Here is a 22,919-nt window from a genome sequence, read left to right as displayed (position 1 = left end):
GACACGGTTGCCAGCAGACTTGTGCACTGCAATTGGTTCTAGAGTGTTGCCCCTTTGGACCAGCCAGGAACCTATGATTGAGCTCTTGGTAGCGATTCCGGCTTCTCCCTATTCTGTTTCGAGGTTAATCAGCATCACGGCCATGTCCTTGGGTGTCACTGGTCAACGTCTGAGACCTACGTCACTTCCGGGTTATCCTTTCATGTTAGGCTGACACTCGTGTGATATGGTTGTTATACTGCTGAAAGTGAAGTTAACCGTGAAGGTCTGGGTTAGAATGTATCTTCAGTAATCCATGCTTGTCCTGATCGGTTCCCAATCGCGCAGATTGATGCTTATGATATTAATCAGTGGATTGTCTGGTCCAGACTCAAATATTTACAAACCGACGCCATAGAGCTGGAATATTTCTGAGAGTGGTGTAAAACTAAACTCACTCACTTGAAGCAAATTTAAACCAACTCACTAACCCAGTCTGACTCCCAGTGTAAATATTGGCGGGTAGGTGGACTGACCTTGTGTGTGGCAGGTAGACTGACTGACCATGTGTGTGGCAGGTAAACTGACTGACCATGTGTGTGACAAATAGATTGACTGACCATGTGTGTGTAATGTAGATTGAATGGTCATGTGTGTGACGAACAGACTGACTGACCTTGTGTGTGGTGAATAGATTGACTGACTGTGTGTGGCAGGTATATTGACTACCTGTGTGTGGCGGGTAGATTGACTGACTATGCATGTGGCAGGTAGATTGTCTAAGTGTGTGGCGGGTAGATTGAATGGCCATGTGTGTGGCGAACAGACTGACTAACCTTGTGTGTGGTGAATAGATTGACTGACTGTGTGTTGCTGGTATATTGACTGTGTGTGGCGGGTAGATTGACTGACCATCTGTATGACGGGTAGAATGACTGACCAACTGTTTGACGGGTAGATTGACTGACCATGTGTGTGTGTGTGTTTCAAATGGCAGTCAGATCTACAGTGTACTTGACCATTTGTATGTGTTTTCAGATGGCGGGTGAGAACACTAACACAAACTTGAAGAAGGTAAAGACATCAGACCAGGTCAAAGACACCATCACCAGGTTCATCCACAGCTGTCCCTCCACAATCAAGGCAATGTGTGATCGTTTAAAAGACATCCGAGACAGATTTGAAAGGTCCAACTTTTTCAAGACACACGAGGTACGTTTCCCACTATGTATTCAGGTGTATGTGTGTGCAGTTTGCATCGTAGCCACTGGCCCGCTGGAGCGTGGCTAGTAAATACTCAGTTGGGCCAGTAAATCCCCACAGTCACTGGCTTGTTTCATAGGGTCAGTTTGTAAATATACCACTTTCTCCGTAAAGCCGTAAAGCTGTAATACACTTGTAAATAGCCTGATAAAATTGTTCATCATTATCAAGTTATTTCAGCATGAACAAAATATTTTAGAAATTCAGTGTTTTCTTATTTGTTGTTGATGATATTTTACCTTTTTGTGATCTTTAGCTTAGTTTCTACATTCAAATATCGGGCTAGTGAATTATCTATGCCTGTAACTTTCAGGCATAGATGGCCCCACTGGCAAGCAAAAAATGGAAACTGCACACTGCTGGGTGTGTGTGCGTACTCTCCGTATGTGAGAGAAAATGAGTTTATGCCGTTTTTTAGAATCAGTAGGGCGATTTCAGACTCTAAGGGAGTGTCTGAACGGTGTTTTTGACCTGAAGGTGATTCTTATTCAGGATAGTGGTGATGCCTATACCATGACGACAGAACATGTTTTTTCCAAGATAATACTGTTTTTTTAGGTTATTGGGGGTTCGCTGTTATTCCTATACGACAAGGAGGGAAATGCAGGGATCTGGATGATAGACTTTGCAAAAACCATTCCTGTAGAGGCCAAGATGACGTTAAATCACCGATCACCATGGCAACTGGGAAACCATGAGGATGGTTTTCTGTCGGGCCTGGATAATTTGATTGAGGTAGGTGTTTCTTGCTGATTTGATGTATATATTATATAAATATCTGAACCTGTAGAAGTATAGAACATGTTCTCAATCTCCATTGGTTTTAATTGCATAACGAAAGAACCTATGAATCTTAAAGCTGGTCAGACCTTAGACTTATGGATGTTATGACAAGGCTGTAAACATAATATTAGTAATAGTGCATTTATTTTGCGCTGATACTCCTCGTTCATTGCGGGAGGCGAGAACTCTCTTAAAACAGATTGATCTTCAGGAGGGGTTTGAATGTTAAAGCAAGTCTTATTTTGACATGAAGTCAAACATCTCGAAATACGGCAAACCTAAGACCTAACCTCAACTAGGATATCTACATTAAATACATCACGATGAAATATATATTGTTTTGGCTCAAGGTTTAGCCACCAGTCAAGCGTGGTAGAATACGAAATTTTGTCCACCACATGTTTTTTTCTCAGATATGTGATCGTTCGCTGTTTAAACTATGAAAATGACCGCCGTGCTTGTTGGTGTATGCTTTATTTGCACCACGACTGAAAGTAATCCAATACCCATTTCAGATTTTTGATGAACTGGAAGCAAGTCAAGAGAGTGAAATTGTTCTTCATTCTCGAGACACTTGAGGCGGACAAGAGTTGCCTCCCCTTGCGGAGGGAAGTTCTTTGGAAAGCGTGCCTTGCATGTAAACGTTCCCCGTCTGATTGTCATGCGCAGAACAGGCAACAGATTTAAACGAAGTGCTGTTTTTCGCCAGATTTGGGTGCTGTTTTGATTGTTTGGATTTCAAGGAAGTCCAGGATTTTGGAGTGAGATAAAAAAATCACTTTGTTCGTTTTGCAACATCACTGATGGACTATGGACTTGGGATAACTTTCTCATCCCATCCCGTCCCATCTCATGGATGAAGACAACACGTTGTGACACTGCATGGAAGGAACTCCTTGTATTCATCATCAAAATATTCTCTGTGATAGCTTTTCATCCCTGTTGAGTTTATGTATGTGTACCTTAGGGCAGTTTATAATAGTGATGTATGTACGCTATGTATACGGTACGCGGTGTACTTTCAGCAGAGGAGACACTATGTTCCGAGTGAGAATATTCAGGTAATATTTCTTTTTTTTATTAGTATCAGTACTAGCGTTTGATAATTCTCGTTTTCTGGCAATGTTTATTTTTATGGTGTTTTTAGGTATTCTCATGTCGTCCCTAGAAAGATAAATGTTATCGTTGAAAATACCCAGGTATCCAGAATCAAACACGGCATTACCTCGTACGTCTTATATCATTTGTATGGATATATGAAACTCTCATAGACTACAACGCGTGTAAGTGTGAGTGAGCTTAGTGTGCAACAAGAGCATCTAAAAACATGTATGTGTTTTAGGGGTAACATCAACATACTATTATATATATTTTTTTATATTTCATCGACATACGTTTTTATGTTTATGTCTGTTTATCGTTCCTGTGTACACGCGATAATGTATGGGTATTTGTAATGATATTATTTAAGTTATGTTCTAGCTGATTTTTAAAAATAGTTACACAAGTTCCATAAACGATTATTCAAAGAATAATAATAAACTGTTATAGACAATGAGACAAAATAAAACGTCTCGCAGTATCAAAATATGTTACAATATTCATTTTGACTTGTGAATAATTTCCGTCACGATATTGTAACTAAAAACATATGACTTTGTTTTTAATTCACCGAAGCAAACAATGCATCGAAGAGGAAACGGCGAAACACAAACCACAGACTTGTCTCCCTGTCTCACAGACTTGTCTCCAATCGGGGATTCGAACCGAGGTTCGAACTCAGCAAGTCGAAGATGTCTCAACACAAGCAGGGTAAAGCCGGTTAATATTTATATCTCACCATACTTCCAAATGACACAATTGCCCAGGATGTTTTAATATTTTTGTTTTCATTTTTATTTATTTTATTTGGCTGTTATAGAAGTAGGGTACCATAAAACCGCTACCGATTGTTAGGCATTTCACCAGGTCTGTATTAATATGGATCACTATGTTCAATCTGAGAGAAATGTGTATGTACCGGATATAATATCTGTCTCATCGCAATAAGTAAAATTAGAAGCGAAAAACAGTATATGATAATCCGTTACAAAGCTTAATCCAAACAATTTGGCAGATGCTATGCAGTGACTGCCTGCAACTGTCGGTGCTTTAACTTCATCATTGATACAGTTATGATTTTAAGCAGCTATTTGTTTTGCCTCATATTTAGAAACCAAGCAGACTTATTTGCACAAATAAACGAATGTATTTCAACATGGAAACATTGTCCGAGCGCCATATTGTGTGTGGCATAGACCCGTAGTCACTCGCTGTCGTGTCTGTCAGTTTGTTCATTCAGGGTAAAACAACGACAATAGATTCAAAAGGTTCTTATTTATTTCTTTATTTCAAATGAAAGACGAATAAAAGATTAAATGTTAGCCGTGTGTTTGGTATTTGCTTTGCTGTCTACGATTATACATCTATCAGTGAACATCTGTTCTAGTACATACACAAACTCCTAATGTAATGTAACCCATGAAGATCCGGGTTAGAATTGATCTTCAGCAATCCATTTTTGGTATAGGGGGCGTCTAACGGGGTCGGGATGTCAGTCTCGTTGACCTTAACAATACGTCATCGTATGCCAAGTGGGTAATCGATGCTCATGCTATTGACCACTGGATTGTCTGGTCCAGACTCGATTATTTACAGACTACCGCCATATGTAAGAATACTGATGAGTTAAACAATATTAAAAACCGTAATGGTATTTACTCTGTAAGGTTATGTTTCATCAAGGTCATATGCACACAGGCCTTTTTACAATAGCTGTCTGGATAGCCAGTGTCAACAGTGATATTAACACATCTCTAGTAGAAGTAAATCTACTCCATGAGGGGGCGGTGGGTAGCCTGGTGGTTAAAGCGTTCGCTCGTCACGCCGAAGACCCGGGTTCGATTCCCCACATGGGTACAATGTGTGAGGCCCATTTTCTGGTGTCCCCCGCCGTGATATTGCTGGAATATTGCTAAAGGCGGCGTAAAACCAAACTCACTCACTCACTCACTCACTCACTCACTACTCCATGCACTCTTAATATACGACGAAACTGAAATGTGACATGTCATCCGAAATACAAAAACAAAATCTGATCTATACATCATGCAAAACATCAGTCTAAGTGAACTTAGTCTTAGTGCGTTTAGCAGAGTGTAGTGAAAAGTACTGAGACTAAGTTTACTTGGACTCCTCACTTGGAAAGTCACTGGATTCTGAAGCACTGTCGATTTTCACAGTTTAGAATAGCGTGTTAGTCATCGTCCTGCACCAATAAAAGTATGATTATTACAGATGGTCTAACCTTTCTTAGGGACCGCCCCAAGCACTGAACCAGAAGGGCGGTGGGGTAGCCTAGCGGTTAAAGCGTTCTCTCGTCACGCCGAAGACCGGGTTCGAATCCCCATATGGGTACAATGTGTGAATGTCCCCCGCCGTGATATTTCTGGAATATTGCTAAAAGCGGCGTAAAACTAAACTCACTCACTCACTCACTAAACCAGAAACTTAGGAAACATATCCATGCACAAGGTTTAGCAGTCTTTGTGTACGGAACTCGGAAGTCTGGCTGTCTTAGTCGCAGAAGTGATGGAATTAATTTTGTTTCAAAACGGTTTATCATTTAAATTATGTGATGATGCACGCTCGAAGCTTCAGATATCCGTATTTCGATAATGATATGGTTTCTGACTGTAAAGCGCAACTTTGACGATATCATCAGTGGACCCTCGATAGTACCAGCACGACTAGAGCCTAAACAAGGCAAACTACAAACCTTTAATACTCGCCACTTGAAATACAATCACAACAGACATCGATTATATTTATTAATTAATTGATCCATGTTTATTAATTCTTTAGGGGCGGTGTAGTAGCATAGTGGTTAAAGCGTTCGCTCGTCACGCCGAAGTCCCGGTTTCGATTCCCGGCATATATACAACGTGCAAAGCTATTCAGATATTATCCGCCATGATATTGCTGGAATATTGCTAAACTGACGTAAAGTAAACTTACTCATTCACTCACTCACTCAGTAAAATGACGATGGATCATGATTGTACTTCCATTATCCTCATGAACGAGATGAGTCAGGAAGAATAACGAATTCGACTTGCATTGTTTTGGGCATCCGTTATTTGTTTCATCATTTGTTATGTAATGTCTGAGATAAATTGTTCCAAATGTAAGCTGTCAAACTAATTCGTACATGGCATGAACCTGCCATTATATTCAACGAATGAAATCCCTGAATATTTGTGGAGCAGCAGTCAGAACCGCTCAGCAGTTTCACGGAGTACTTGGTTTCACATTATAATTATGCGAATGTATGCGTGCACTTTACACTGGCTGATGACTGCTTTGGGCGTTTCTGGGCGACACTGGCCATTAGACGGATCAGAAAATTTAGCAAAGAGGTCGAAAGGCGTAATGTTCTTTCATCAGATTTGATGGTTGTTGTGTGTAATATAGAGCCAAAAGCCGAGGTTTGTTTATGACTGTAATTTTAAGCCCCGAGGCCGAGTTGCTCTGATTAACACAGTTCTCCAACTCAGGATGCTGTGATTAATTTGAGTAATACATTTTATACTGAATAGTAAAAAGAAACGCAAGTTTTGAAAAAATAAAAGCGTTCGTGTTTGTCTTACATTAACGAAGCAGATTTGCGTTTCTTTTGCTGTTCAGTACACATGGGCACGGTCGCTAAACAACAGGAACATCAACAATATTGTCATCGCGTGTGTGGTGTTTTGTGTGTTGATCTAACGATGCCACCCTGTGTGCTCTTAATGTGAGACTACAATTTCTCCGAAAGCTCACTGGACAAATATTTAACGCCGAGAATGGTAAGTTCTACTTGATATCACATTGGGCAGTTACAGTGCGGTGAAGATCAAACGAGGACACAGGCTCTTAGGCATTGGGTTGTGTGTGGTTGTGTTCAGCTGTGTGTACGATAGTTACTCGTAATTCTCTTCATTGATACTGAAGTTCAAAGTGGACCAGATAATGTGTCATTAGCGTTTATGGAGCAGTTACGCTTGAAGGACTTTGAGCTGATGTTGTTGGATCTTGTCTTGCTTGGCGATGGATTTGTATGGGTGAATGTCCATGCGTAGTTCGTCTTGCCGTCATTAGTATTTTATAGACGAGTACCTTGTTTGATTCACCATGCACTCTGTTTAAGTAGGTACATGTTTTACGTCCCCTTGTGGTTCAAGCTTTCTAGGCTTGAAGTTCAAATCCCAGACCCCACACTACTATTCACGGCTCATCAGCATCACACCCTAATTATCACTCAGCCACTGATTCCAGTTACCGCTGACAATCGCGTTTACAGGTAAAACGTTCGGTAAAGTTGTTACTGTGAACTTGAGATTATACCATTTAGATGGACCAAGGCCTCGATGACCAGTAGTGAGTATGCCACGAAGGTATACGTGATTTGACCAGCGTGAACTACAAACAGCCGTAAAGACAGATACAAGGTTCTGTTAGCTTCAGATACACTGTTCACAGATTATGTTCGATGCTTGTTATCACTGTGACTGTGACAGGCAGTGAGGAACGTGGTCAAATGATCTGTATATTTCCATTTTTCAATAGCTCATACCGTTATAAAATATTATTAAAACGTTGTCCGATTCTCCGATTTAATACATGAGTGACGAACTGGAAGCAAGTCAAAGGCAAAATTAAGCTAAATACCAAAGATTCTGGAGTTGTCTACCTTTGCGGGGCGAAACTCTGTTCAAGGTGTTCGGGGGAAATTATTCGGTTCTGTTGGGTGAAGATCCGCTGTTTTCGCAAAATGAGGTTGCTACAATGATTACTAGTATTTGTATTCGAACGAAATTCAGCAAGAAACAACATCATCCGTTTTTCGTTTAAAAGAGGAATGCAGAAGAACATCTATCACATAAGTCCTAAAGGCGTATTTCTTCTTGTAGACGATGTCAAAACTAAAAAAAATTGTTTTGTCGTTTTATTGCCTTGACCAAAGACTTAAAACACAAATGAGCATTATCAGTTTGCTTTGTAAGTTAATATATATATTTAATGTTATGAGCACACCTATAATGCACAAAAGGTCTTGTCGTTTGAAGCGTCTAACAGGATCAGTTGGTCAGACTCACTGACTTGCATGAAACATGTCAGCATCCATGCTCATTGTCACAATCACAAGATTGTATGGTTCAGACTGTTTCAAGACCGTCGTTATACACCTTGAAGTTTGCTGAGTATGACGTTCAACTAACAGAATCAGAGATCTTCCCAGTCACATTATAAGACTGGTTCTTTCAATTTGGGACACTCCCTCAACGCATCTTAATGCATATACGTTTAATTTGTTTAAAATCTTTACGATGCCTGAATACCTATTTAGCCTCTGACCTTGTCGCTCTTCGGCGGCCTATTTTTCATGCTGCCTTTAGCAAATATAGCAGCTATATCAATATTACGGCGGAGCCAGCGAGTGCCACGTGGGTTACCCGGGTCTACATCGTCGCAAACAAACGCTTTAACCATGTTAATCAATAATAACCAACCCAACGCTCTTTTTAAGAACACGTATACTGTATCAGAAGAGAATTTGTGGGCAATCACCGAGTAATGACTATTTGTCTAGTACTCAGGATTAGAGGCAAAACATCTACCCCTGTAATGTATGACCTGTGTAACTGTACTCCAGCCTTTTGTAACGTTGAAAGTATTACAAACTTGCACACTTTGTTCACGTGAATTGAACGCCGTGGATGCACTAGTGTAAATATTGCACTCATCGTATCATGAATTGGTTCAAGTTATTTATTTTCATCTCCTTTTACTAGCTTTTGTTTTACGGTATAACCGAATTGCATACTGAGCAGCAAAAGTAACGCAACTCTGGCTTTTTGTCAGGTTTGTAAATAGAAGGCATAAGGATGAACGTATATTTATTTCAAAATGTTTCATGTGCTGTTCAGTATATCCTGCATATAATCGACACCAGACCTAATGGATAATTCGGCTGTATGGTCAGGCGGGGAACGTCGATGCTAGAAGCAGAAGTTAAAGTACTCAAGCTTCTAGTGAGCAGTAATACTTAGTGTCACAATAAGGTTTCGTTTCTTTGTTTGACTTTTGTAACATCGATAAAAACCAGGTCAGGGGTGTGAGAAAGTTGATGTGTACATTAAACGTTAACCTCCACAATCGCAAGAACGCTTGACCTGGGTTCATAATGGGATTCATTGCACCCAACAGCGGATCCTTGTCGTCAACAACGCCGAGCTGCAACAACATTATCCACTGTGCCCTTCGATGTAAAATGTTTCCATACAGCGTTAAAGAACAGACAATAAAATGTTTACATATTTTAATATGCTTTCATACTTACATGTGGTAATAAATCTATACATGATATTAAACACTCCCCTCCCATATTCAGTGTCTTTTACTCTTTGTTCAATACTACAACATGGCAGGAAATACACGATTGCAGATAAAAATAAGACACTTTAGGTTTATGCAACATTTGATGACGTAGAACGCAGTTACATGACGTATTTCACAAGCGTTTGCCCAAGGGCCAGGTAATATTGTTAAATATCCCCAGATTCCCCAAATAAAACATGATTATTTTATACGTAAAAAGTCTAAAATGATAACCAAACTAACAACAAAATATTTATAATCTCATAAAAATTTTGATTTGAAATGTACCGCGCTGTGAATATATAATGGGTTTTATAATGAAATGTATGAAACGTAACTCTTGCCATAACTTATATATTGCTGTATAAAATATGAGACATATTCTCAGATCTCACGGCTCCTTTCACCACACACGTCTCAAAACGTCACTCTCCGTGCAGACACCCATTCTTAAAATATGCACTACTTATATTGCAAGGCACAACTCCCAGGAATTACAACACTGAGCACCAATTCCTTGTTACAAAGCACACTATTGGTCTCCACGCGGAACGAGGATTCTGATTGGACGCACTAAGCCGATGGCAGGGATTCGTCAGATCTCTATCAATCTTTTCAAACACGGTGACCTTGACCTGACGTTAGTCGCACAAGAAGATCCCTGGGGTAAATAAATTGTGGAAGCTACTGGTTTATGATCCGTTTGCACTAAAGGAATGTTTCATTTAAATCTTGTCGGGGTACTAGGTGTCGTTGGTGTCTTTGGTGTCGACGGGAGTCGTCTCGTGCGACCCATAGACTTCGTCGGTGTAACACTTCCGGGTCGCTGAGGCGTAGACGATGAACGAGGGGAAAACGTCGTGGGTGTGGTCGGCCTTGACCTGGGTCGCGTTGACCCGAAGGCAACTGTTGGTGTGGGTGTGGTTGATCTGGGCGTGCCGTACACGCCTGAATGTCTGCGGTTACTGGGTGTTTGTCCGGGTGTGGGAGTCCGCGTACTTCGTCCGCCACCCTGATTGGACGCTATACTAGAAGATGAAGTACTGAGACGTTTCGAGCGACTTAGACTCCCCGTTGAACCTGAAACCGAAAATATACCCTTTACGTTTCCATAACAACTAAAGAGGCTTGTTTGTCAACAAGCGATGTTCAATATAAAGTGTAAAATTGTCCAAATGAAACCTATATAATTCATGTATTTAACAAGAAGCCCAAATTCAACTTAATATGTGTGAAATTTACGAAATAATGTAACGTAAGTTACGCTATATACAACACTGTGATTTTACACCGCTTTTGTCAATATCCCTGCAATGACACGACGGGAGACACCAGAATTGGGCATCACACATTGTGCCCATGTGGGGAATCAAACCCGCGTCTTCGGAGCGACGAGTAAACTCGGATATGCCACCGCCCCTTCAAGTGAAGGGGGAGTGAATTTTCAGCTTGAATGACGTTTGATGACACATGTACAATATGCAAAGCACTATGCCGAATGGTTAATACACAAATTGACGCACTAGCATTGCTGTTTCTACAAATAACTTACACTGCAAAAGGATTTCGTATCACAAGAAACACGTGAAAACACACACACACACATACACACACACACACACACGAATGTGAACTTTGAAACTGCAACACTGAACAGGTGCGAGTAAAAGTTACTGCATGAACTAGACTATACAGGCAACGATCATTGTTCAATATACATAACTTTTGATCATGGTTCAATATACATTGTACGTTACTTCTGATCATTGTTCAATATATGCTGCTAATGATCATTGTTCAGTATACGTTACTTCTGATCATTGTTCAATATATGGTACTTCGGATCACTGTTCAAAATTCATTTCTTTCAACAAATTCGCCAGTCGCCTTATACAAGATAGTGTCGCCTTAATGTACCGTATAGAAACGGGGGTCAAAGTTTGAATATTGTACAACGCCGTTTATCAGCAATATCTCAGCTATCTGATGGCGGTAATCCAGTGGTTAACATCATGACGTTCATTCACACAACTAGAGCACGGTGACATGCACCATCAAGTCCGTTTGTCACCCAGACATGACAGCACTTCAATATTGTGTTGGACTTTTAGCGGGCTAACCTGTATGGACAAGGTATAACAACTGTACATGAACAACAGTTACTGTTGAATTTTAATATTTCTAACACTATCACTGTAATTAGTCTTGCGTTTATGTGATTAGCTCGGTTTTCAAATAATACTAGGTATACTTGGAAAGAAAAACACAGACAATAATCGCTGCCATGGACGACACAATTCTATACTACTCAAACCTACCAAACTCTGGGTTTTTGTTAAGAGAACCGTTAGCATTAGATAGGTTCACCATAGAGGAAGTAATTCTACTGCGCCGCAAGGACGAATCTGCTGAACTTCCGGCTGAAAGAGCAATTGTGAACACACGTGACAATGTGACGTCATAAACAAAGACGTGTGAGCCATGTTAGAAGTAACCCTATCCCTACACAACTCACTTGTATCATAGGGCCCTGAAACAAATTGCAAATAGATATTCATGCGTATTTATACACAAGCTTGGATATTGGAATAATAGGGTATATTCGCATTACAGGTAGATCGACAATTAGGTGGAATATAAGCATGCTATATTTATCGCTATGACATTGTTGATTGTATTATATTATGTCAGAGTTAGTAAACAAACTGGACATGCTTGTTAAGGATGCTATATGGATCATTAATAATAATGATAATAATAATAACACATATATTATTCAGATAAACACATATAATATAAGTAGGCATGGACATGTGTATATGTTAGTTATTACACCCGAAACTCATCACGATTTCACCATATTATTGGAGATCCGCTACCGAGAATGCTATGGTTTTAAAGACCAAATCACACGTAGGGAAAATTCACAGCAACCACTGAGTACGCATGCTCAGCACCAGCCAATCACACTTCGGGTACCTGACGAATTCGATGACGCATATCCTGTGTCGTTTTGACGTCGCCTCACCCCTGTAGGGAAGGGGGAAATGCTGCGCCCGGGGGTGCTACCCCTCCGGCCGTAAGTGTTAGGAGTTGACCCGTCAGGAAGTAACAGGGTGTCCCTGAGATCATAATTTGAACGCCCCTTCACTGTGGAAGTAACCAGATTAGTCACGTGATGAAATATAACCAGGACGAAAAAAAGCATAAAACCCTGATAAATTAAGCAGACACAAACGAAGCAACACAATATTTTACATTTACCCAATAAACAAGTTCAGCCAATGAGTATTAGCAGGATGCGTTTTCACGCTTAAAGCAAAATTAAATAAATACACTTGTAAGTAAAATGAGTTAGCTCCCGACAAAATTACAAACAGAAAACATTGTTATCTTCTTGTTAGCGATTGACAAGCTCATACATGCAAGAATAAGACGGACTAAGATTCTTGGACCAACTGCAGTGTCACTTGAATCTTGTATACTTAAATAACAACCGCCGATTGCGCCGATCCGATCGGTCACTACACTATGTTAACTTGTCATGCAAACGGTAATGAAGGTTCAAGCTGTACAACATATTAAATATGCAAATATTAATCAAACCCTGTAAATAAATCACAGAACAATAATCACAAAAATTTCTATAGCATTGTTTAACTGACTGACACTGATATAATCAATGAATGCACTGTAATGGCACATGCGACATCGCAAATTATGTAAAACGTAAATTAACAATACTAAATACGATTTTCACTGACTCTTTGCATTCATGTTAATTTGAGGTAAGGGTGTGGATCTGGTTGGGAAGGCGAGAGTATTCAACCAAGGGCCGATAACTCGGTAATACTTACACCGACAGGGGTCGTTCTGCTCGAGGAACTCCTCCAGTGTCACCCAACCTCCTCCCACTCGCACCATCACGCAGCTGTTGAGGAACCGAACCAACCGGATTTTCTCCGTCTCACCGAACTGAAACACAAGACGACTCTAAGATGAACGACCGAAACACCTAACCAGGCATATATCCATTCCCAAACGTATATAAAAAATTGTAGTTATCAAGCGTCCCACGCATGATACACCATCTTACCAACACATTAGGCATGCAGTCTTGAAATCGAATTTATTTTTTGTCCATTTTCTAGAGAATAGCCCACACACTTACACATATCAAACTACATGTCCGTTTAGGTTCACATGAAAATGATGAATGATTAAACAACTCGAAATAGGGACGCCCACAAAAACCAAAATGAGACCCATGACCCTGAAACCCTTCTACCCAACAGGATCTGAAATCTGACACTATATGACCAATCACAGGAAAAAAAATTGTTTGAGAAACTATCATGTAAGTTTGTTCTATTTTCAAGCTTCTCTCGGAGGGGTGACGAAAGGTCGTTTCCATGCTGGTTGGGCGCTGTGTGGAGTTGCACCTTCAGTGCTTGTCGGCGTGATCGATCATTAAACGTCAGATTTCAGATCCCGTTGGGTACAGGTTCCCAGACCATGTGTGTTATTTATGTTTTGTGCACCTTGTGCCTTATTTCAAGTTATTGAATCGTTCATATCTGAACCAAAACTTGACAGAATGTATGTGAGGTCAGCATATAGCTTGATCTAGAGATATGCAGGGAGATGTACATTGGCCTGTTGCATGTTGTCTCTCTAGGAAGCACTGGCTACATTTGAAATATACTACAAAGCCGAATGTCTGCATAATCTACACCTATTTTGCACATGCAAGCAGGAAATCGGATCGGTAGGAAGATCAACTGCACCAAAAGATAAAATATGCACACGACCTCAAAAGACTTAAAAACTCCACAACCCCTATTGTGTTCAAACATCGTATTTGTGGGATATAGATATTCCCATGGGCGATAAAATTGTGTACCACACCAAGCAGGTTCAACAAGATTCGTGTTTTATCATATCAAGCGCAGGCAAGTAAACAGAGAAACATCACCACAGACAAAATGACCCCTTCTAAAAAGTCAACATGTGAACTCAAACAAGTTAACATGTGAATAGTGAATAAGTGAACAAAAGTCGTGATGGAACCACTCAATCTCACCCGACGTTTTCGTGAGTCGCCAAACTGAAAAATTTGAATTAGAATTTAAATCAAATTTTTACAAACGAAAATGCAACAAGATTAGTGCTCACAACGAAACATCCCTCGATGGTGAACGTTTTGAGACAAGAGTTATCTACCTTGTATTTGCCTTCGTCCACGAACTCGGCCCGGAACTGATGCCGACATTGACAAGCCGACACTTCCCGCTCTATCTCATCGTGGATCATCTCTACGTCAGACTTCGACCTGTTCGCAGCCTTCGCTCGGGCGGATTTATTCTGCAAATGAAAAGTCACATTTAACAAAGATCGACGTTCAACCCATCACTTGGACCCGAGCATGTGTGGAGCATGAAAGAAGTACTCACAAGTTTTAAGCCTGATAGACAGATCTTTACCCTGTTAATCGAATGACTGGAAAAAGTACCAAGATCCATGTGAGAGTTACAGTAAAAATAGCCACATGCTAGTTAAAATGAAACTAAATAAATATTGTTTGCTTCTTGTTTGTGGTGAGTTGTAGTCATGCAATGTTGTGGAGCTCACCTTCTCTGGTTTGAGCGCATCAATAAACTCCTTGTATTCCATGAAATTCCTTCTATCAAATATGTCAAACACAGCATTCAGTTCCGTCTTGTTGGTCGGGAATTCTGAAAAATATGCAGTATAAAGTTGATGAAAATACTAAAAAACAATATAGGGAAATTGTTTTTCCGAGGGTGAATGTTATGCTTGGAACAAGTTTTAACTGACAAACAGACCTATGAATACATACTTGATTTCAACATTCCTGTGACGAACTCCTCCCGCGTCACACACCCATCACAGTCCCTATCCTGCCGTCGGAAGAAGTCCGTGATTCGGAACTTCTTTGCCTGGATCCAGTTCAGGTATCGCTGCCTCCAGAGGTCAAAGTTGAAATTTTTAAAGCTTTCCAACTGTAATTAAGAATAGATTGATATTTCAATATGATACATATAAAAAATGGTGCGCTATACTATACTCATTACTATAGTCTCGCAATACTCAATGTCCAGATAGTTATGAGAATATTACCTCGAGAAGTGTGTCGTGCGCATCTTGTAGTTTCTTCTTCCGGTCTACTGACATCCGCCATACTGTCCGCCATTTACTCTGCAGTGCTGCTACTCGTGGGTTATAACCATCGACTTCGTTCAGTCGCATATTGCTGTAAGGGGAGAGAATTCAGTGGGGACAGGTGCAACTCATTTTTAAATTCAACAACAACATTAATATTTTTTTTATAATATCAATAAGCAGTTTCCGTTTCGCTTCATCGAAAGTTTGAAAGTTAAATTTAGTCTTGAGCGTAAGAAACTCTTATTCATCATTAATGTTCTCTGTCGATTTGAAAATTCCACAGTCTCTGATATTCTGGAGATTTGAACGAAAGCACAACCCTTTTCAAAATCAGACGAAGTATCGCCAACAGTCCTCTGATGTATACTATTGTTCTCAGCACCACAGGAGAAACATGAACTGGTGAAAGTAAATGTTGGTTACCTTCCAAACTGCCTGTTCGCTTTTGATTCACTGTTCACCAACTTGGTCAGTCTCTCAGCATCAGCGTTTTTACTGGTAACTTCTTCATGGAACTCCTGCAGAACAGAATGCCTTAAAGATTGACCCAAGATCCCTACAAATGTTTCCACGATCTTTCAAGTGTCCCATTTCAGAGTCCATTTCCAGACTCCATTTATCGGTTTGGAGTATATAAAATTGGTTTACATGTGGGTTATGTGTTGGCTACATGGAAAAAGTCTCATTTATGGAAATCTTGTGAGGCAGACAGATCCGTTACCTAACTCAGCTAAAAGAATATATAAAATCTGTGTTGATAAATTCACAATTTTATCACTGCCAGTGAATTCTGTTTTGGTGGATAACACATCGTTATGTACACGTGCTTATATCTTTTTGACTTACCAGATGCTCCTTCAACAGGGTCTCCACGACCTTGAGATCATCAGGGATGGGGTCCCTCTCTTTAGTCGACAACAACGCCTGGGCGTCGGTCAGCCAGGCTAGGAGCTCTTCCAAAAGTGCAGCGTTACCTTGGATGTTCCTTAGGGCTTCCTGCAGCCTCTGGGCCCGACTCTTAGCTCGCTGCAGCAACTGCAACAAGAACACGGCCATCAATACATCTCAGCAATCTTTCATAGCTAAGGTCATACCAAGCCGGTTTCACCAATAACAGTTGTGCTAGACAACCTATAGGAAATCAGATGAGTGCATGGAAACGGTGGTCTTGTGTCTGTCATGTCAGTGTGTCGGTACCATCACTCACCTGGTCCCATCTTGTCTGAGTGATAGTGAGGTAGTACTTGACAAATCGGACAGCGTTTGGATGACAGGCCTGAAGGATCTCCTCAGCTAGAGCCTTGATCTTGTCCACTGTGTCTTGGTGGTTCCGCAGCTCCTCTTGGAACTTCTGAAACAACAACAACTCACGTGGATAACGTGAAGCAGAAACATGTTGACGATGGGTGCGGCATGCGCTTATGTGAGAGCTCACTTTCGTTTGCCTGATGATCCATCACATACATTCAGTTCTGCTGTTGCTGAATTTACCTTTGCTTCAGTATTTGCTCGTCACCTACCTCGTGTCTTTCAATAAGTTGTATGATGGCCACCTCGTCTTCAGGTAGTGCTCTGAATTTAAGGGCCGATTCAGCCTGTGGTAGAAACTCTCGCATCGTTGTGACGACGTCCTGGAACTCTTCCGCCTACAATAGCAATATGTACAGACAAATTAAAAACCAGAAGGAATGTCGCTTTGTATTTGAGCAATGAAGTCAGACCTCAACATGTCCAGTTCTCTATTTGTTTCCTTTGTAACTGAAGGTAAAGCCATTACACCTGATAGCCGATGTGCAGTTGTCTCTGAACTAATCTTAAATTGTTCCTGACTATGTGCTTGAGTGGTAGTGACGACTGGTTATACTTAAGTAGTGAAAACCTACCAGTTTGAGAGCATCCCTCAGTTTGTTGTCACGGACGTCGCTGAGGTAGTTGACCCTCTCCCACAACTCGGTCAGCTCGTCAGCCTGCGACCTCGGGATGTTGCCGGCCGTCTTCATCGTCGTCACTGTCGTCTCTCGGGCCGCCAGCTCTTGCTGGATTGCCTACAACACACAATCCGATTGCAGAAAACGAAGATGGACAGATCTTTAGGTGAACATCAATAAAGTTGTTATGAGATTAACGAAAATGGTATCAAAGGCAAATCCTTTAAAATCGTGGAGTGTGGATAATGCAATATGATGTATGATTTTGTCATTTCAGGGATCAATATGACCTAATGGCTTCTTGCAGTATGGGGTTACTAAGTTTGGATAGCCCAGTAGTGAAAGCGATTACAATGGACACAAGATCGATCCCAATGTGTCACAGTGCGTGAAGCTATCCGTGTGGCCCCCTTGGTCATACTTAAGGAATATTCCTAAACCAAACTAACTCACCCATCAATGAGGTTTACAAAGATAGCGAGGATGGACTGAATGTTGTCTCGTTCAAACAGCAGTGTTCAGATCAATTGTCTTCTAAATGAGACACCCTGAAGATCCTGGATCCTACACAGTTGTCACTTACCCGATGTTGTTCATACAGCATGTGGACTGTGTCCAAGTCTCCAAGGACTTGTTGCTCGTCGGAGATAGTGGCCTCTGCTTTCTGCAGCCATTCCAGCAACGACTGGATGGCGTCAGACACGCGGCCTGATGTCAGCAGTGCCTCGTCCAGCTTGTTCTGACTGTAACAGAAGAAAGACGAGTTAGCCGGGTAGATGTGCAGTCAATACATACATTCATAAAATACTCTGAAGAACCCAGAAAGGTACCATCACAAACATCGTCGAAAGGCTTGTGTAACAGTGCATGCAATCGCCTAATGTTGTGAGTGCTCATAATACCGTCTGCCGTTGTGAGTCCTCAAAATTTACTTTCCTGTTGTAACTGTCTTTGACAGAGTCGGCTGTTGTGCCCGCCCATAATATCGTCTGCTTTGGAGATGCTCATAACAGCGTCTCCGGTAGTGATCGTCTGCCGATGTGATTTTGTTTATAACATCGTCTGTCACTGCCATTGTGTATGACGCAATGTTGTTGAGATCGCCAGTAACGGCTTCTACTGCTGTCGTACACAACAGCAATGTCTGAAACACAGCCTATTACAGTGTCCGAAATGTCGTCTACTGGCGTGCCCGCCCGTGCCCATAACATGTGTTAACAAAATGCCCCAAGTGTAAAGCACTTCTACTATAAAACGTATTCAATCAGAGGATCACACAAACTGAGAATCACAGATATGCAATTACAATCTTTTCACATTCACAACAGATAAACGCCACACACAATCGACATCTGCGCCGTTAAACATATACAAAACAATGGTACATTAACACCAAAGATAGGTTCAATACGGTACATCATGATCAACGCAGAACTACAAGTCAGAATATTTAAACAACACATCATCCGATTTCAAGCCTATTTATCGTCATCGCGCCACACCGTCAAAAGTACATGGTGAATATTTTTTTTAAAAAAATAACGTCTTTAGCCTTTTGACCTGCAATTTCTAAAATATCTTCCAGTTCTTCCTTAAACTATCGATATTAAACATGAACACCTATGACAATTATTTATCAATGGGTTTTGTCCTGCAACCTATGGAGGGGCCGTAACTCTCACCTATCATTCTGTTCAGTCTTGATCCTAAACAGGTCTTTTCGCAGGAGCAGTTTACTTGTGGTGGTCGTCATAATTATTACGTTCTACCCATCTGCTACAACTTGTTCTGGCGGACAGAACCTTGAATCCCTTACATACTATTGCCTGTCGCCGACGAGAGGTGAGTAGTTGTCAAACTTACAACAACACAAGCATCGAGCGCCCTGTTGGGTTGATTGTGTCATGCACGAGATTTACCTGCACGTTTACACAATAGACACGCTCCTTTGTTGTAAAACATGCGGCGTTTTTTCAAAGACGACAGATCCATTGTGTGACCCCGTGTTGTTTTGACGGCAGTTTGACCCCAGACAGGTAGCAGCTGTACTAATAGGATTAACTACTAATCCGTAAGTCCTTATGTAAACGATGTCTTAATCACATGACAGTAAACAATTCAAAATCTGTTTCCACTGTTAAGTTTTATCAACTCTAAAACAATGTCAGGTGTCAGATTTGCAGGTGTAAGAAATCGTGGAAGGAAGCGGTTTGGGCGCTGTGCGGGGAAAGTCATGAGATTCCCACGGTTAATGAATGAAGTGGGACAGAAGGTGGTATCATGATGGAAGCTTGTACTTCATTTGGGAAATGATTCAATACATCCGTTTTATGAAAAATGAATAGTGAAATAATTTTCTACAGCAGATGTTTTCGTTAACGTCCAGTCTGACAACATGTCAATCTGGGTGCTCATAACGGCCAAGAGGAGATAACTCTGTCGACATAGTCATAGCATGGACATGATTGAAGAGAACCAATGTAGCGACACCTGCCATATAAGGAACTAGTGAAATCCTCCAGAATTAAGGTTGGAATATTAAGCATAACAATATTATATACACATTCAGAAATGTCATTATGACAGACATCATAACATTTCATGTACGTGTATACCCTCTGAAATGGTTATTTTGCATAAACAATATACAATTCAATACATTTTCTCGTATTTGTTTCTAAGTTAATGTAAGGTAAGTGTCTAAAGTGTCTTTGTTTGTCACTTTATATAGGAACAAAATGCCACACTCTTTGAAAAGAAGGCTCAAACGTAAAACAGGCAATTTTTGGCTGCGAAGGACAGTAAATTGCCATTTGTGCTGGACGTACAAGTCACAAGGATATATACATGACATGATAACAAATCTGCTATGTCATTTGAGATCTGACGAAGTATCTTGTGGACTCTTTCATTGACTGTAAGTGGCCTAGAAACTGAACTAATCCCAAAGCGGGAAAGGACATACCATCAACAAAGAGGCACGTATTTGTCGGGCAGGTTGTAATCGCCATTAAGCCCCTGGCTGCCTTGGACTCGTGAAAGTCAACATTAACGTCAGTCGACTTCCATTCAAGTAAATAAGAACAGCAGTCGAAATAACTTCACTACGTTAGGACTGCAGCCGAATCGACCGATGTGCACAGGTTGCACGCAAGACTATTCCTAACATACATGTAGTGGCTACGGCGTTCAGTGTCCCATCGCAGCAGTCAAAAGCTTTGCCTGGACTAGAAACTATGTTGATAATAGTTACGGTGACACAGTACAGACAACAGACAAAAAAAAATCAGACAATCTTGGAAATACGTCTTTGAGAGACATTTAGAAGTTGTGAGTGGTAAGGTAGAATGACAATATATGGATGGACAGCTTCTTTATTGCTTTGAGAGCAACGTGTCGGTGTAGGTTCTAACACCTTTATCAAACAAGTTAATAAGGTGTTAGAACCTGCATCGAAACGTCGCTCTCATAGCAATGTAGAAGCTGTTCATCCATACATTGTCATCCTTCCTCTAGGAATTAACGATTACGCCTGAGCTGTTTCAGTTTACCCCATCCTTTAAAAAGAGTACTTTTACGGCGATAACACAGACAGTGCGACTACACAAAAACAAAAATGAAAGATTTGTGATCGTATCAAACCCTCGTTTAAAATTTTGGAGTTTATCGTTTTATCTCTTCTGTCAGATAATGCGTGGGGCGAGATTCCTAAAGATTAATGCAGGAGAGTGGTTGAGAGAGAATCTTGCTTACTCGACACTTTAACGTAATGCGACAACCTGGTCCTAGCGTACAACACCGATATGCCCGGTGAAGTGGTCAGCCTTAGCAACGTACACACGGGTATGTACAGCACTGGCCGAGCGGCACGTCCACCCACACGAGGACACATAAGCATATCATCAACAAACACTGGGTACATGTGTATGAGACAACCTAGCACTACTGGCTTTGTCCGTATGTAAGATACTGACCATGAACGCCATTCCAGAATATGCTCTCATGAATCCTCGACTATGCATATGCACGATTTTAGATAAGAATTATTTAAGTATCATACTTTTTTATTAAAAAAATACGCAAATTAAATCATTTTTAAAGGAATGATTTTTTTTGTGAATGGGAGGTAATCCGTTGTCGGTGTTTTGTCAGTTGATCGCGACTCTCAGTGAAATGGAACCGTGCCCACTGCCGGGAATGTCCACCCAGACCTCGTCTATTGTACATATAAGTACCCCGTGTGTGTCCTGAAACCCGACCCCGCACCGGCTACCCATGATAGATGACGCTCTTTGACTGGAGGGTCGGGTGGTGAATTTGCCAGGGGTTAAGGTGTAATGGGTTGTGGATCGTTTTAGATCCTTTCCCAAAACTGATGTTGGCTATTTCAGATTTTGACAGATAGGGATATCCCAACAGTATCGGTTACTGTACGTACACTGAGAAACCGTGTGAGTCGGGGTAGTACAGTATTTCAGGCCTGCCAGCTTGATGAGGGAGGGGACACTTGGTGAGATGCGGCCTTGGATATTAATCTAGCTGCTGACACACCTCGCTGGGGATATGACGTCGACAAGTCTAGAAACGTCACCAGTAGTTAGTGAGTTTAGATTTCAATAACGCTTTTCGCAATATTTCAGCAATATCACCGCGGCGGACACTAAAAATGAGCTTCACACACTATGCCCATGTAGGGAATCGAACCCGGGTCTTCAGCGTGACGAACGAACGCTTTAACCACTAAGCTACCCCACCGCCCCTTTATCAGGATGAACCAGGATTTGAGTAAACTATCAGTGGTGCTTAGGAAGCATGCGAAACGCAAGTCAGGAATCGGGGCGCCATCTGTGCTCGAAACGAACACCACCAAGCTGTGACGTTAGACCAAACAGAATCGAGTGGGATTTAACACCAGTTACATCACGACCATTGAACGTATTGTGGAAGGAATTCCGAAAGTGATGCGGGACCCGGAAGTATTCCAACATGGTGAAGCGCAAGAGAACGGACGCGGTGTTGACAAAGTTGAAGAAATGTATAATGGCGGTAACAGGGACTGGAACCAATAATAATAGGTTCCGAAAGCACCCAAGGGACGCAACTCTGTAGAGAGAACTGTGTTGTCTCTTTGCGTCCAGAGGCGTTTGAGTTGTTGTAAATCGGTTCCCCTTGAACACCTCGTTGTTACGACACTACACGGTAAGGTTAGATTGAGCTGTCTATGATCAGGTGTCGCTAACAGCCACATCAGACACCTTAATGGTTACATTCTTTCCACCGTGCTAAACATGAGGAATCTAGTCTCCAACACCCAAGGTTCGC

General features: G+C 41.2%; 2 protein-coding genes across 16 annotated transcripts in view; one reads left to right on the top strand and one right to left on the bottom strand.

Annotated features, from left to right (window-relative positions):
* The window catches only part of LOC137297903 (inositol-trisphosphate 3-kinase homolog), a 55,730-nt gene extending 51,286 nt beyond the window's left edge, over positions 1–4,444 (top strand). For all 11 annotated transcript variants that reach the window (XM_067829891.1, XM_067829893.1, XM_067829895.1 and 8 more), the window contains 3 exons: positions 1,018–1,191; positions 1,801–1,977; positions 2,541–4,444. In XM_067829891.1, coding sequence (XP_067685992.1) covers positions 1,018–1,191; positions 1,801–1,977; positions 2,541–2,603 — 414 coding nt within the window. In that variant the 3' untranslated portion in view covers positions 2,604–4,444. The remainder of the gene's footprint in view (positions 1–1,017; positions 1,192–1,800; positions 1,978–2,540) is intronic.
* Positions 4,445–9,409: 4,965 nt separating this feature from the next.
* The window catches only part of LOC137297896 (microtubule-actin cross-linking factor 1, isoforms 6/7-like), a 100,112-nt gene continuing 86,602 nt past the window's right edge, over positions 9,410–22,919 (bottom strand). For 2 of the 5 annotated variants that reach the window (XM_067829872.1, XM_067829871.1), the window contains 15 exons: positions 18,181–18,340; positions 17,553–17,714; positions 17,190–17,315; positions 16,877–17,020; positions 16,516–16,704; positions 16,093–16,187; positions 15,625–15,757; positions 15,344–15,506; positions 15,115–15,218; positions 14,707–14,847; positions 14,567–14,590; positions 13,341–13,458; positions 12,463–12,633; positions 11,802–11,903; positions 9,410–10,563 (listed from right to left, as the gene is read on the bottom strand). In XM_067829872.1, coding sequence (XP_067685973.1) covers positions 10,205–10,563; positions 11,802–11,903; positions 12,463–12,633; positions 13,341–13,458; positions 14,567–14,590; positions 14,707–14,847; positions 15,115–15,218; positions 15,344–15,506; positions 15,625–15,757; positions 16,093–16,187; positions 16,516–16,704; positions 16,877–17,020; positions 17,190–17,315; positions 17,553–17,714; positions 18,181–18,340 — 2,191 coding nt within the window. In that variant the 3' untranslated portion in view covers positions 9,410–10,204. The remainder of the gene's footprint in view (positions 10,564–11,801; positions 11,904–12,462; positions 12,634–13,340; positions 13,459–14,566; positions 14,591–14,706; positions 14,848–15,114; positions 15,219–15,343; positions 15,507–15,624; positions 15,758–16,092; positions 16,188–16,515; positions 16,705–16,876; positions 17,021–17,189; positions 17,316–17,552; positions 17,715–18,180; positions 18,341–22,919) is intronic. The other 3 variants (XM_067829875.1, XM_067829874.1, XM_067829876.1) reach the window with 3 other exon arrangements.

The sequence above is a fragment of the Haliotis asinina genome, chromosome 10 (assembly GCF_037392515.1).
Source record: "Haliotis asinina isolate JCU_RB_2024 chromosome 10, JCU_Hal_asi_v2, whole genome shotgun sequence".
In the NCBI taxonomy this organism is placed as follows: domain Eukaryota; kingdom Metazoa; phylum Mollusca; class Gastropoda; order Lepetellida; family Haliotidae; genus Haliotis; species Haliotis asinina.
The sequence above is the reverse complement of the archived record's forward strand: the minus strand, read 5'-3'. Positions and strand labels throughout refer to the sequence as shown.